The following is a 15,163-nucleotide window of genomic DNA, read 5'->3' as shown; positions in this document are numbered from 1 at the left end:
ATATATATATATATATATATACATATATATATATATATAAAATTATCATACGCACTGGTGTTTTTGAGTCAAATATGTTTTGTTCTCAAAAGTACCATGTGCGTAGTATTTTGTTGATATGAATTGGTGCCACAATGTCTAAATTACTATGCGGACGCTAGTTGTAATAGAAATTATGATGAAATCACCATGACCATAGTATTTTCGGCAACAAACATTGACAGTTATCGAAAATTACCAGGTACATAGTAATTTCAATAATGTTTCATGTGTTCTTTTACAAAATTGATGTTATAATTTGCGTGGGCTGCGTTGGGCCAATGTTATTTTATATTGGTTTGGATTAAGCTTATATTTTATTATAATAAAATGTGATTCCAGATTCATACTGAAATATGCCCGGACCGAGAGAGTTTTGACCGCTATAAATATTGTATTTCAACAACGGCCTCGTCGATTGCCCCGGAGGTGGCCTGCGCTGCTGAAGCTTTGACCAATTCTGGCTATGATCCACAGGAAGATGATGAAGAATCTTGGGAAACGGTAAGTTAAATGATTTCTGATTCAAGTTTTTATTTTATTTATTTTATTTATTTATTCATTTATTTATTTATTTATTTATTTATTTATTTATTTATTTATTGGAGGGGAAAAAGCCCATATAAGTTGGATTGGATCCCTTTTATATGCACGTAAAAACCTTCATCTTTTGCATTAACAGATTACAATTTAAATCCAAATGATACATCGAGTACTTAAAGTTAACACACCTTACAATCTAGAAATATTTGTACATTTAAGTATAAGCCTATATTACAAAAGCTCTTTGCGAAATTTACGTTTTAATGTGTTGCGGGATAAATGAAAATCAAAAGCTGACGATACGCGATTGAACGTTCTAAATATGGTGCATTTTTAGTAGAAGCATGTGAAAGGATCAAAAAAGATTGAGAACGAAGGTTTCTGGGCCTTACATTAAAATTTAAACTTTCTTAAATTTGGGGACAATCAACATTACCGAGAATGATGTCGGAGGTGAAGGATGCATCCAACCCCCTGGCAACTTGACGTTTCCCATACAAATCGCTTGTGTCAGTTTTTTATGGTTCTCTGGTTCTGTCAAATCGAAAATCCACTTGCTTAACATGTCGGGTGGGCCCATAACGAAATATGATTTCATTGATTGATTCAATGAAATGGAAAAAATGATTCGTATTCAAAATTCATAGCTTAGTTTTAATAAAGGGAAACTAGTTGGAAAAGTTCCAAGCAAGCAAACTTATAGCACGATAATTTGTGTGTTCTTCATTGGCTCTAAAATTTCTGGTCTGATCAAAATAATTACCTTATATATCCGGCAGCTTTTGGGACAAGTACATTTTTTGGGATCTATTGTATACAATAAACGTAAAGTATAAAATTACCGCAATAATCTTCAATTGATTATCATTAAATGCGATGCATATGAATATTTCAGAAAGACCAAACAATCGAATTAAAGCAAAAATTTTCCCTTTTTTTGGAATGAGTACTCCTAAAGAATGATACTGTCAAAATTTGGTCAATATCAACTTGACGTATTTCTTTCAATTTTGCATTTAAAAAACCTGAACACCCTAGAATGTAGCTCCTATTTTGATTTTGGAATTCACTCTTCAGTTGTCAAAATGCCGTCCAAGGAAGAAGAGCAGCGTATCAAAATTTTGCTCGCGCATCGCGAAAATCCGAGCTACTCGCACGCAAAGCTGGCAAAATCGCTAAAAGTTGCCAAATCAACCGTTACAAATGTAATTAAAGTGTTTGAGGAACGTTTGTCAACAGCCAGGAAGTCTGGATCGGGGGGAAATCGAAAACCGGATGCCGCTGAGACGACAAAGAGAGTTGCCGGTAGTTTCAAGCGAAACCCTAACCGCTCTCTCCGAGATGCTGCAAATAAGCTGGGTGTATCGTCTACAACCGTGCATCGAGCCAAAAAACGAGCCGGACTATCGATTTACAAGAAGGTCGTGACTCCAGATCGCGATGATGAACAAAATACGACGGCCAAAGAGCGATCCCGGAGGCTGTACACGACGATGCTGACGAAGTTTGACTGCGTGGTAATGGACGAAGAAACCTACGTCAAAGCCGACTACAAGCAGCATCCGGTACAGGAGTTTAATACGGCAAAAGGTAGGGGAAAGGTAGCAGATATTTTCAAGCACATGAAACTGTCAAAGTTCGCAAGAAATATCTGGTTTGGCAAGCCATCTGTACCTGTGGCTTGAAAAGCAGCATTTTCATAGCTTCCGGGACTGTCAACCAAGAAATTTACGTGAAAGAGTGTTTGAATAAACGTCTGCTGCGTTTCCTGAAGAAACATGGTTGCTCCGTACTGTTTTGGCCGGATTTGGCGTCTTGCCATTACGGTAAAAAGGCCATGAAGTGGTACGCCGCCAACAACGTGCAGGTGTTTTCCAAGTGTCATCACGGGGATGTGATATATTTGATTCAACAGGCGCGGACTCAAGTGACAACTAAAAACTGAGCTTTATTTTTCTGATGCTTATATTTATATGTACATGGCTACCCAAAGCAACTCTCTTTCGCTTCGATTCTTTGGTTCATCCCACGCACAGGACCGTCAATTGTTTATCGGCTTTATTTGCACCCGCTTGTTGGTGCATCCTACAATCTGAGAACTAGTCATAACAATTATTGCCCTTATTTTTTCTTCGTTCCCATGCGTCGGACAGTCGGCGTGGGATCCTAAACATACTGTTTATTCAGCATTATCTGAGAATATTCATTATCGCCGAATAAACATGTCTGTGAAAAAATCCTATCCAAATACTAACAACTGATATGAGCAAACTTCGGGTTTTCTTATTTCCTACATTCCTATTCGCTACACCGGACCCCGTAAATCGACCTCCGCCGATTTACTATCCAATTAATTTAATTGAAAATACTCTAAGCGCTAGTCTTCATCAACTGTTAATTTGATTACCCTTAAACATATCCAATTTTCTATATTTATTAACAATTTTTCTGGAAACACGAATTTCTTGTATGATTTAACTTATGTTAAACTTTCTATGATCTATTTTCCTTCGATATTTGGATAAAGTTTTTAGGAGGATTCTGAGGTCTTTCCTCATCACAATTACCTATTTCAATACCTTTAAGAGATATTTCTTCTTTTTCTTTATCTTCATCTTTTGTTTTAGCCTTTGTCCTTCAAAAGGATTTTTATTTTGCATGGTACTTTTATGTGTTAAAAAATTTGTTAAAGAATCCCAAATAGAAGCCAATAATTGCCATCCTAATCCATAAATTTCGTACAAAATTTTTGCATGAACAATAGTATCGATAGCAAACTTTATACCTCTAAAAATAAAATAAATGCCTATACTTGTTGATGTTAGATTTCCTATCCAGTTACTCCAAGACACGAATTTATTCCAATATTTATGCAAAACATTTTCAAGAATTTGTTCTGGAATCAAAGCATCAAAGTTGAACCCTTGATAACTTGGATGTTGTCCGGATAGTATTTTATGAAGTATTGACGATGCCACTTTTCTATCACCTTGTTCATAAATCATGTTTCGCATCTTATCGATACTTTCAGAATCATAGACTTCACTCCACTAAATTGGGAAGAGAAGTACAGTGAGGGGCAAAATAAAGTGTCCAAATTATTTTTTATCATTTCTTTTATTTTTCTGGTTAAAATTCACCGAAAACACATCGTTATCATTTTTATAATATTGTTTATTATGTTCTTTTTAATTTTTGTTAATGTTGCGCTGTTAAAAAAAGAATGTTTTTCTGATAGAAAAAAACAATTAATTTTCCAAAAATAAAATGGACAAAATAAAGTGTCCAATAGACTGAGTCGATTTGGGGTCATTTTTGAATTTCTCAAACCCTGGGGTCCTAAAAGCTTTGTTTTGGTCCAAAACTCATCCATGATTTTTTGCAAAATTTTTAAGTAACGTTTACATGAGTAAATTTGAGCTTTTAGGTTTGTATGGGAAAATTGAATATTTTGTACTGAAAAATGATCATCATTTTTGTTTCTTCTGTGGAACCGAGCCTGCTGATGGTTTTTGTGCCAATTTATAATTTCCTTCAAGGAAATTTCCCGCTGAACAACTTTGTCGAATATCATAACTACGTATCTTTTAAGACAAAAAAGTTATTAGCTGTTTAACAGGTGTATGTCTTTTTGGATTGATAAACCATGAATTCAATTGACACCACTGCTTGTGCCCCACGAAGTATGGCATGAAAAGTGGCCTTGCAATACTTCGCTAGGCACCCAGCAGTGGGGTCAATTGAATTTCTTGTTTATCAATGCCAAAAGACATACACCTGTTAAAGAGCTTATAACTTTTTTGTCTTAAAAGATACGAAGTTATGATATTCGACAAAGTTGTTCAGCGGGAAATTTCCTTGGAGGAATTTATAAATTGGCACAAAAATCATTAGCGGGCTCTGTTCCACAAAAGAAACTAAAATGATGTTGATTTTTCAGTACAAAATATTCAATTTTCCCATACAATCCTAAAAGTTCAAATTTACTCATATAAACGTTACTTAAAAATTCTGCAAAAAATCATGGATGAGTTTTGAACCAAAACGAAGCTTTTAAGACCCCAGGGTTTGAGAAATTCAAAAATGACCCCAAATCGACTCAGTCTAGTGTCCAACTCAAAAATCAATATAATTTCGATAAGTTTTCATCGCGAGGCCCCTCGAATTTGTTTGTTTTGTGTATTTTGACCTTTCATAAACAACTGGCTTGGCTCTGGAGTATTCAAACAGGTGTCTACATTCGAATAAGTTGTGAAATATGGAGAACGCTAAAATTTCTGGTTTCATTCCGTTGTCCATCCGGAAACTGGTTGTTCGTGATGTGAATAACGGTCAAACGCACCGGGAAGTGGCCAAGGACTACGAAATCAGCAAGACAGTGGTATCAAAAATCATGAAGAAGAAGAAAACGTTCGGATCGGAGATGGATCGCCCAGGAAGAGGACTGAAGCCCAAGACAGATGCCAGAACGGACAAGAAAATCATTCTTGAAGTGAAGAAAAACGTAATAATAACGATCCGGCAGATACAGGAAGAGCTAAAATTTTCGGTATTGGTACTGTCCGTCGTCGCATCCATGCAAAGGAGTACCATAGAAAGATCGCAGTGAGAAGGCCTTTCATCAGCCAGGTGAACAAGGCTAAGCGGCTCAAGTTCGTCAAGGAACACGCCGATAAACGGCTCGAGTACTGGAAAACATTGTCGTGGGCCAACGAATCCAAATTCGAGCTATTAAACCGGAAGAAGCGGGATCATATGTGGCGCAAGTCGGGTGAGGAGCTCCAAGATCACCATATCCAAGGAACAGTCAAGCACGGAGGAGGTGACGTGATGGTGTGGGGGTGCTTTTCTTGGGGTGCGGTGGGCAATTTGGTAAAAATTGACGGAATCATGACAGCTGAGTCATATTCCTATATCCTGCGGAAAAACCTCGAGGTATCCCTCATCAAGACGGGCCTCTAAGAGCGCTTCGTTTTACAGCAGAATAACGATCCGAAGCATACGGCCAATCTGATGAAGTCATTTTCCCGTTTCTGCCGCATCAAACCCCTTGAATGGCCCCCACAAAGTCCGGATCTGAACCCCATCGAAAATCTGTGGGCCATCCCCTATGCTCTGATTGATAAGACTGGTGTGACAAATTAAAAATACTTTTTTTGATGCCCTGGAGCATGCGTGGGAGGAACTCGACCCACAACACTTGCACAACCTTGTTGAAAGTATACAGAAGCACTTGTAGGAGGTGTTGAAGGTCGAAGGAGGCCATACCCATTATTAAATCGTTCTTGTTTGCCTTCAGTTTGAATCATTTTGAAGCTGTACCGATCTGGACACTTTATTTTGCCCCTGTTTTTTTTTAATATTAACTGTTTTTTTTTCTATCAGAAAAACTTTTTTTTAACAGCGCAACATTACCAAAAATTGAAAAGAACATAATAAACAATATTTAAAAAATGATTACGATGCGTTTTCGTTGAATTTTAACCAGAAAAATAAAAGAAATTGAAAAAAAAAATAATTTGGACACTTTATTTTGCCCCTCACTGTATATGTCCAATCTGTTATAATGTCTGTTTTCAATTTGTTGGGAGCAGTAGTTTCACGAAGACGTCCATCCGTTGTATACCAACGCCCTCCGAAAGTAAACTTTGCTGGTAATAATGGGGTACAGTCTATTTCTATGCCACGTGTTTGAATAATTCGAGTTACTGGTGACAAGAACATTGATCTATTATTGAATAGAATGGGAATTTATTGAAAACATCTTTCCGATGCCCTTATCGTTACGTATACTGGTTTACATTCGAGCATATGTAGAACCTCACCGGCTACTACTGCTGTGAATCCATTACGTTTTATTATACTTGTTACAAATTCCGTTGGATTTATTCTTGCCAATGTTAACTTCGTTTCTAGCAATTCCTTGTAAATTTTGCATATTTCGGTTATAATTGCATTATAAACCTCATTCAATTTTTGCCCAACGTAACTTTCAACTAGAGTTATTTTGGAATTGAAATATGTAAACATATCATAATTTTGATCAGAAGTTTTCCGATTAAAGGGTGATTTGAATCCCACTTCTTCTAAAATAAGGATTCTCGGGTGATCTGTGCTGTATCCTTCGTGATTACAGATGTTTGTCTTTCCCTTTGTTCTGATCGAAAACAAATGCGTGTTTGACACAGTGCTCTTAACGACATATTGTCCGGCGTTTATATTTGCATTGTTATCAATGGTTTTATTGACAAGTCCTTCGTAGATAACTTCGAATTCAGTGTCCTCACATTTGTGATTGAGGCTGGTGTCCCAAGTGAGATATCCATCTTCTGAGTCCAGATATCTTCCATGTAGAAATGGACATTCCAAACCGTTCCGTAATTTGATGAGGCTATTTTCATAGTCGATTGTAGCTGTATAATCATACAGGCCAATTTCAAACTCGTAATATACTAGTGCATCTGTCCATGTGTAATATGAGGTGGTATAGGTTCCTCCTCTACACGAACTTCCTACTAATCTTCCTACGATTAAGACCTTTCCGTGCGTAGTCGAAATTCGCTTTAATTTTGTTATTTTTCGATCATGTGCTAGATCTATGGTTCCAAAAACATGAGCCATTTTGCATTCGTCTGATTTAAAATCTTTAACGATATATGCATAATCATGCTGGTAATCAGAAGTGTGAGAATGCATCCCACAGTGTCTAATTGACCGCTTAATGATCACTTTACATTGGAAAACTTGAGTTGTCCCTCTTTGATTTTTCTGCAAAACCTGTATTCTTACTTCCGATGTGTTGATATTCCTACTGGGGGGCATACACGGATTGACGTCAAGTAGCGAGTAGGTTGTCAAATTCACATCGGGGTTTGCACAATCATATGCGATTATTCCTGGAGGAATGCCTTCGCCAAGAGATAGAATTAAGAAATACATGAATGTAAGTTAAAACATGACCCCATACATTTCAACTTGCTTTGTGGTTGCCTACCCTTTTTGATTTTTATTGGATTTTGTACTTCATTGACATTTTTCATTTCATCACTTTGTGTGTTATCCTTAATATCGAGAACAGCTAATTTAACTGCTGGTCTAACAAAATATTTTCCAGGTGCATTTTTGATTCTGGCTGATCTTACTACTCCATCTTTACCTGGTCGCACATCAGTTATAAGTACTTTCAGCCATTTACCTTTGTTTTCTTCACCAGGTGTTACTGCAATATCTCCAGGCTTCAATGGTGCTTTCTCTTGATCCCATTTAGATCTTTTGATAAGAAAGGGTAGATATTCCTTTATCCAACGCTTCCAATATGTGTTTGCCAACATACCAGACCGTTTCCACAATTTATCAACAAACGATATGGTGTAAGTATTTCGTCATCTTCGGTTTCTAGGGGAATATGGGTCAATGGTCTACTATTTATAATAAATTCGATTTCAGTCAAAAATCCACGTAGAACATCTTCTGGCATTGTCTCTTGGGCAAACGATAAAATACTTTTACTTCTTTTACCATGCGTTCCCACGATCCTCCAAAATCTGGAGCAGAGGGCGGGTTGAAAAACCACTCAATACCTTCATTTGCTAACCTCTGCCTTATTCTCTTTAGTTCATGATTCGCACAAATAAAATTAGTACCATTATCACTGAATAACTGTAAAATCCTACCTCTTCTAGATTGAATATTTTTTAAATAGATAAAAAAGGCATCTGTACTCAAATTACGCGCCAAATCTATATAGACAGCTCTTGTTACAAGACAAATAAAGAGCACCCCCACCGTTTTTCAACTCGTCTTCCTATTGAAATGTTAATCAGGCCAAAGTAATCTACTCCGGTGTATGTAAATTAGGATTGGTCGATCTTGGATCGATCTTTGCGAGATCGATCTTTTGAACTCAAATTTTCGATTTTTTGGATCGATTCTTCAGCCTTGGGAAAATCGATTAAATCGGTTTATTTTCGATCCGATCTTTCGATCTTTTGAATTTTTTTTTTATTTTTTCCGGAGATTTCGAGATTTAGTTTTTGCAGAATTTTGAAACCTATACCAAAAAAAATAAAATTACCAAAAATGTAAAAAGAATCAAAAAGAGTAAGAAAGTCAACAGAGGAGTAAAAAAAGATAACAGAGGAGTGAAAACGTCAAATTTATCGACGTTAAAGAGTATTTCAGGAAGTTAAATATCTGCAGAAAGTTGCAGTGTTCATTAGAATTCCTATTTTGGTCCAATCTTAAATCCTGGATTCCAAAACTTTGAAATATTGCTAATCCTAGAACTAATGATTAACTATTTTGGCAACATGATACTAATATTTTCATTCAGTAAAATCAGTTTTGACAAAATTGAAAAGGGTTTATCTGATACATATTTTATACAAGATGTTTAAATTCAATTTGTCAAGCGTTAAATAAAAAAAGTACAGTCAACATTGTTTTACTAACAGATATTTTTTACTCTGATTTATTTTTTTTTTTTTCAATATTGGAAGTTAATAGTAGAAAAACATTAAGCATTTTCAAATTAGTCGTTAGGAAAGAACAGAAGCGTGTACAATGTATAGGATTTGGTTTTTCACATCATTACACTAGTCAAAAGTGTATCCTGCTCATATCCTTTTCTCCCAAACCTCCAACCTTGAATTATTTTGCTAGGATGCAGAGGTGACCTCGGTCCTAAAGCCCAAAATTGATCTTTCATCCCTTTCTACCTTTTCCAATCTATCCATTGACTACTAGGACGTGGCCGGCGCACAGTGGTTCAAAATCAAAAAAAGTGGGAAAAATTAATAAAATGCTATTTTGTTAAAGATTACAGGCGGAAAGTTGAAAAAAATAATAAATTGGAGTTTTTTCAAAGTTTGCTAAATTTTTCAAAAACTGCTAAAACGGGGTTTGAGCTTTATACTGGGAAATCGAATATTTTTCAATTAACTATGAATATTTTTGGTAAAATTAAGTATGGGCTCCTAAATTCCTGTAGGTTAGTTGGATAAATATTAAAACTGATGTTTTAAGGTGAATTTGCATTTGTATCGAAGCAAACGATGCTTGGTTAACTTTGTATAAATACTTTAAAATTTGAATTTTTAAACCAAACAGCGTTCCACTCAATGACATCGTATTCAAAATATAGCAAAAACTAGCAGCTGATTTTAAGATATGTTTTTGATGAGGCTTTCACCTATCTAACGGTGTATAATTTACCACGGCGATCGGCAGCGCAAGCTTTATTTTTGCTTCCGAATAATAAATTGAGTAAATCGAAAAAATTTTATCATCTCATTTTGGGTTTCCAATGAAGCGAAACTTCATTAGTTCATGATATTAAGGACGTTTTTTATCTCTAAACTATGAATAAGATTAGAATACATCACTTCTGTATAAAAATTTATAAATTTTTAAAGATTTATATGCTTTTTTAAGTTGTTTTGGGCTGAGAATAAAAAATCCTATTTTTAATTCTTGCGTTAAAGTTGTCGTTCATGTTTGTTTCATAGAAGGTGTAAAAAAGGTCCTAGAAAATATCTAAATACATCATAACGTTCCTAGAATATTGGAGAATCGATTCCAACATAAAAAATTTGGCTGTCGCTGACTTGAAAAATGAACTTTTTTCCGGCTTTTTGGGGATTTGAACCACTGTGCGGCGCCGTTATTGATGTTCAAAGAGAGAGCATCTGATTTGTTCATTGAGGATGAGCTGCTAATCCCAAGCACCATTCTTTTGACCTTTGAACAAAACTGATGGCCTCGGTCAATCACGGATTAGCAACCATTGGCGATGTGGAATTCGTTCTACTGAGCCACGCCTGCGACAATGGAGTTCGAGATGCTTTAAAAGTAATGTGGAAGCAATAATGGAATCACTTAATGACAAATAAATAAACCTTACTATTGTTGGTAGAAATTCATGATAAAGCATTTCGGGTTCCAAAGTTCAAGGTGGATGTGAGTAGTCAATCCAGCTAAGCTAAGCTAATTTTAAAACCTATACCATCCCTAAGTCTGTTTTCCATTGTTGTTGCTTCCCTGCCAGCAATATAATTGAGACCGACTTCAAAAATAGCGTTTTTTACCTATATACTCTTTTAAAGAATGCTCAAGTTATCAAAAATTCCATAAACTGGTTACTTGAAAGCTAACTCAGCCTTAAATCTATATATATAAAAAGCAATTTCTGTATGTTTGTTTGTTTGTTTGTCCTCTATAGACTCAGCCGTCTTAAGAGCTAGAGCTCTGAAATTTGGCATGGATGCTCATTAGGACCAAGAATGATGAAAAATGTTCTTAGATTTTCGGATGACCCCTTCTGAAAGGGGTCGTCCATACAAGACAAATATTGTTTTCGCGATATCGATGTAATTTTTCGTCGGATTGTGATGAAAATTTGCATTTAACCCTTTCCTTCCCACGAGGTTTTTCACGTTTTAAAAATAGAAATAATGATTTACAGCTAAAGTTCTAGAACAAAAGATGCATAATTTAAGCCTACTTTAATGATCCATTTGATAAATTTGGGTTTTGAGGTGGATCATATGTGCTCCATTGAGAAGATAACAACACATAGGGTGCAAATGAAAAACAGGAAATAATTGCAAAAAACATGGAATTTCATCACTTCATTGATCACAAACTAAAATGATCCTATTGGATAAAAAACTTCTTTGGTATACGCATCCCTCGGAAATTCTATTTATTGAAATATTTGAAATTTTCATTTTTGCCTTGAACAATTGGCCGCCATGACACAGGAAAACAAGGAAAACAGAACATGCCGTTTTTCGAGAAAATCACGAACTTTTACAAATATTTCGAAACATGTGGTCATTTAAGCAGATGAATTACTATCCTGAAGCGATTTTTTATTGACGAAATGATTTTCTTGAGTATTGATAAGAAGCTTCACAAGAAGAAAAGTACGTTTTGTTCCCAGTGTATCACCAGTGATCCACTTTACTTACTCAAAAATTTATATGTTTTAGATGAAATCTAAGCAAACCATCAATTGATTCTGCTTGCATAAGCAATCTTCTGCACGTCAGTAATTTTATTTGAAGGAAATTATAAAAACTTGTCAAGTTATTGAACAACTAATGACGACTTGATTTAAATTCGAAAAAAAACCGACTTTTGATTTGCCAAGCAAAACCTAGCGAACCAATTTTCTTCAAATTTCGTTCGATGTTCCTTCACTCATATCTACACATTGGGTGAAAAAATGGTGTTGATCCAAAGCGCCCAGTTTAAATGCGAGCTGTGCAAAGTTGTGGATCACCTGTGCTACCATGGGAAAGAAAGGGTTAAGTATTTTGAAAGACAAGCAATCGATTTGAGGCATCAAATTTTGTGTAAGGGGTCGTCCATATAAGCTGTTCGCTGTTTTTACGATATTGACGTTATTATACATCGTATTAAGCTGAAAATTTGTACACGATAGTTTTGAATGACGTGCAATCGATTCGAGGTATCAAATTTAGTGTAAGGGGCCGGCGAAAGGAGTCGTCCATATTAACTTTTCAGTATTTTAATTACCTTGACGTTATTATGCATCAGATTGGGATGAAAATTTGCACATAGGAGTAATTAGAGACAAAAAATTAATTCCATTTATCAAAATTTATGTCAGGAATCTGTCAAAGGGGTCGTCCATATTGACTATTCACTGTTTTTGCGATATTGGCGTTATTATACATCGGATTCAGATGAAAATTGGTACACGAGAGTTTTGAAGGACGAGCAATCAATTTCAGGTGTTAAATTTAGTGTAAGGGGCCAGCGAAGGGGGTCGTCCATATTAACCTTTCAATATTTTTGCAATTTTGTCGCTACTATACATCGGATTGGGATGAAAATTTGCACACATTAGTTTTCAAGGACGGGCAACATATTTCAGATGTCAAATGTTATGCCAGGGGTCGACGAAAGGAGTCGTCCATATTTATTAATTTTTCACTGTTTTAGTAATATTGACATTATTATGCAATGTATTGCATTGAAAATTTGCACACGGGAGTTTTGAGAGAAGGGAAATCGCTTTCAGATATTTAAGATTGTATAAGAGGCCACCGAAAGGGGTTTAACTTTTTGGAAAAAAAATGCGTTGTTATGCGATCGAGTCGAAATTTATACACGAGGGTTTTTTGGCACGGTCAATTGATTCCTGGTTTAAATTTTTGTAGCAGACGACAGAAAAAATGATCGACCGATATTTTTGGGATGGGGTCAGCTAGTTAATCATAAATATTTTATAGCATTTTACTCTTCAGCTTTCAAATGAGACCGCAATAAAAAGAATTCCTAGAAAAATCGTGCATTCATTTTTATCTACATTTGAATTATTATATTCCTCAAATTAATATTTTAATATTGCCTCTACTCTTATCAAAAACTATTCTTGAAAAAATTGGATGCTTGAACCTTGTGCCTTCCTGATGAAAACTGAACTCGTGAAATAAAAATCCTTAGCCTTTTCAAAATTAACATTCTACAAAGTCATCTAATAGTTGAATTAAAAACAATCAAGTTACAATAGTTACAATTTGAACTTGAAAGTATGTCGTATAGAGAAACGGATCATATTTATTCTGTTTTTGATATGTCATAAATGCTCAACCAAATTCATGGAAAGTTTAACATTGAAAACTATTTTTTTTCACTGTTCATACATTTGATGTCCAAATGTATGGGCTTTCCTGTCGAATTTCACTATTTACTTAAGCATAAAGCATCCCTCAGGCAACACCCCTCATGAAAATTTAAAAGATCGATCTTGCAGAGATCGATCCTTTTGCTTCGATTTTTTAGGTGGATCGATCCTGGAACCATTTAGCTGAATCGATCTCGGGAATCGATCTTTTCCAGAAGATCGAACAATCCTAATGTAAACGGCTTTATGAAGGGTATTGTTCTATAAGACGGTAGCGCCGCCAGATAGGTGGTTGAGGTTGTGATGCTCTGTTTTTACATAATTGGCATGAGGTTTTAACTTTTTGCATTGCCGTTCTCATGTCAATCACCCAATACTTCTGTCTTGCAGCTGCAATTGAAGCATCGAGTTTTAAGTGATAAAACTTTTCATGATAGTATTTTAGTATAAGTTTACTAACATGATGGTCTTTTGGCAATATTATTGGAAATTTAGCATTGTTTGACAATATTTCAGCGTTTTCCAATCTTCCTTTTGCTCTCATCACACCGAATTCGTCTATGAAAGGTACAAGACTTTTCAGTGAAGGTATTGGTATTGAAAGGTATTGAAATATTTGTAATCAAGGATTTCATCTCACATGGATAGTTATCCCACTGTGCCTTTTTCAACAAAACGATTTCTGCTCTATCGACATAATCTTTTGTTAAATTTCTTTCAAAACGGATTCCTTCCGTTTTTGAATCAATTTTTTTCAAAATCAAGCCGATGGCTCTTTTTAAACGAGTCCAATCAGAGCTCCAATTTATATGTATGTGACTGTAATCAGGAAGAATACACTCTTTGATGACGTGTAAAGATTTCATTTCTTCTTTAGTATCGAATTTTATTGGCTTGGCAGGCCTGTTATCTTCTGATAATGTTAGGAATAATGGACCATTCATCCAAATTGATTCCTTTTCAACTGATTTTGTTGCCTCATCTGCCGGATTGTTCTTAGAATTTACCCATCTCCATTGGGATATTGTGGTAGTTTCTAATATTTCACTAATTCGCAAGCCTACGAAAACATTGTATGACCTTACATCGGATTGTATCGAGGCTAGGACTGTTTTTGAATCTGACCAAAATATGACCTTGTCAAAACTCATTCTTGTTTCTTTCTTTATAGTTTCAGCTAATCGTACACCAAGTACTGCTGCAAGTAGTTCTTTTCGTGGAATTGATAATAACTTATTAGGTGCAACGTGTGCTTTAGCAGCAATTAAATTGGCGTCCACTATTTCTGTGTTTGGTTTCTGTGGATGGTTTTTTACACAACGCAGATATATGGCTGCAGCGTATGCTTTGTCAGAAGCATCAACAAAAATGTGTAATTCTCTACGTTTTATATTTTCCATCTTTGAATAACATCTTGGAAATTGAATTGTGTCACACGCAGTGAGCTTGGCTATCCAATTGTTCCACACCTTCTGTAGTGTATTGGGAATAACAGCCTCCCATTCAATTCCATGCTTCCATAATTGTTGCATGAAAATTTTCCCTTGAATTGTTATATTTGAAAGTAGACCCATTGGGTCGTACACTCTCATTACTGTAGATAATACAGCTCTCTTTGTAAGAGGTTCCGTCTTTGCTGAAGTCTTTATCTTCAAATTAATTGTATCAGATTCCGTATCCCAATATACACCTAAAACCTTTTCGTACATTTGTTCATTATACCCCAACTTTATGGCTTTGGATTCCATGCGCCTATCCTCTGGAATACTAGTAAGCAATAGCTCAGAATTAGAAACAAAATTTCTTATGTTATAATGAGCTCTTTCATGGATCATTATGACATTTTTAACAATGTTTTTAGCTTCGTCCAAGGATTCAAAACTATCCAGCCAATCATCTACATAGTGATTTTTTATAATAGCTTCT

At 35.5% G+C, this 15,163-nt stretch overlaps 1 protein-coding gene across 1 annotated transcript in view; it reads left to right on the top strand.

The window, feature by feature from the left end:
• LOC129738973 (gametocyte-specific factor 1 homolog) overlaps window positions 1-15,163 on the top strand; it is a 65,464-nt gene that overhangs the window by 4,557 nt on the left and 45,744 nt on the right. The window contains exon 4 of the mRNA XM_055730325.1: window positions 382-543. Within this exon, the coding sequence (XP_055586300.1) occupies window positions 382-543 (162 nt within the window). The remainder of the gene's footprint in view (window positions 1-381; window positions 544-15,163) is intronic.

The sequence above is a fragment of the Uranotaenia lowii genome, chromosome 1, assembly GCF_029784155.1.
Source record: "Uranotaenia lowii strain MFRU-FL chromosome 1, ASM2978415v1, whole genome shotgun sequence".
Taxonomy (NCBI): Eukaryota; Metazoa; Arthropoda; class Insecta; order Diptera; family Culicidae; genus Uranotaenia; species Uranotaenia lowii.
Note: the sequence above shows the minus strand (reverse complement) of the source record. Positions and strands in the feature narration are given on the sequence as shown.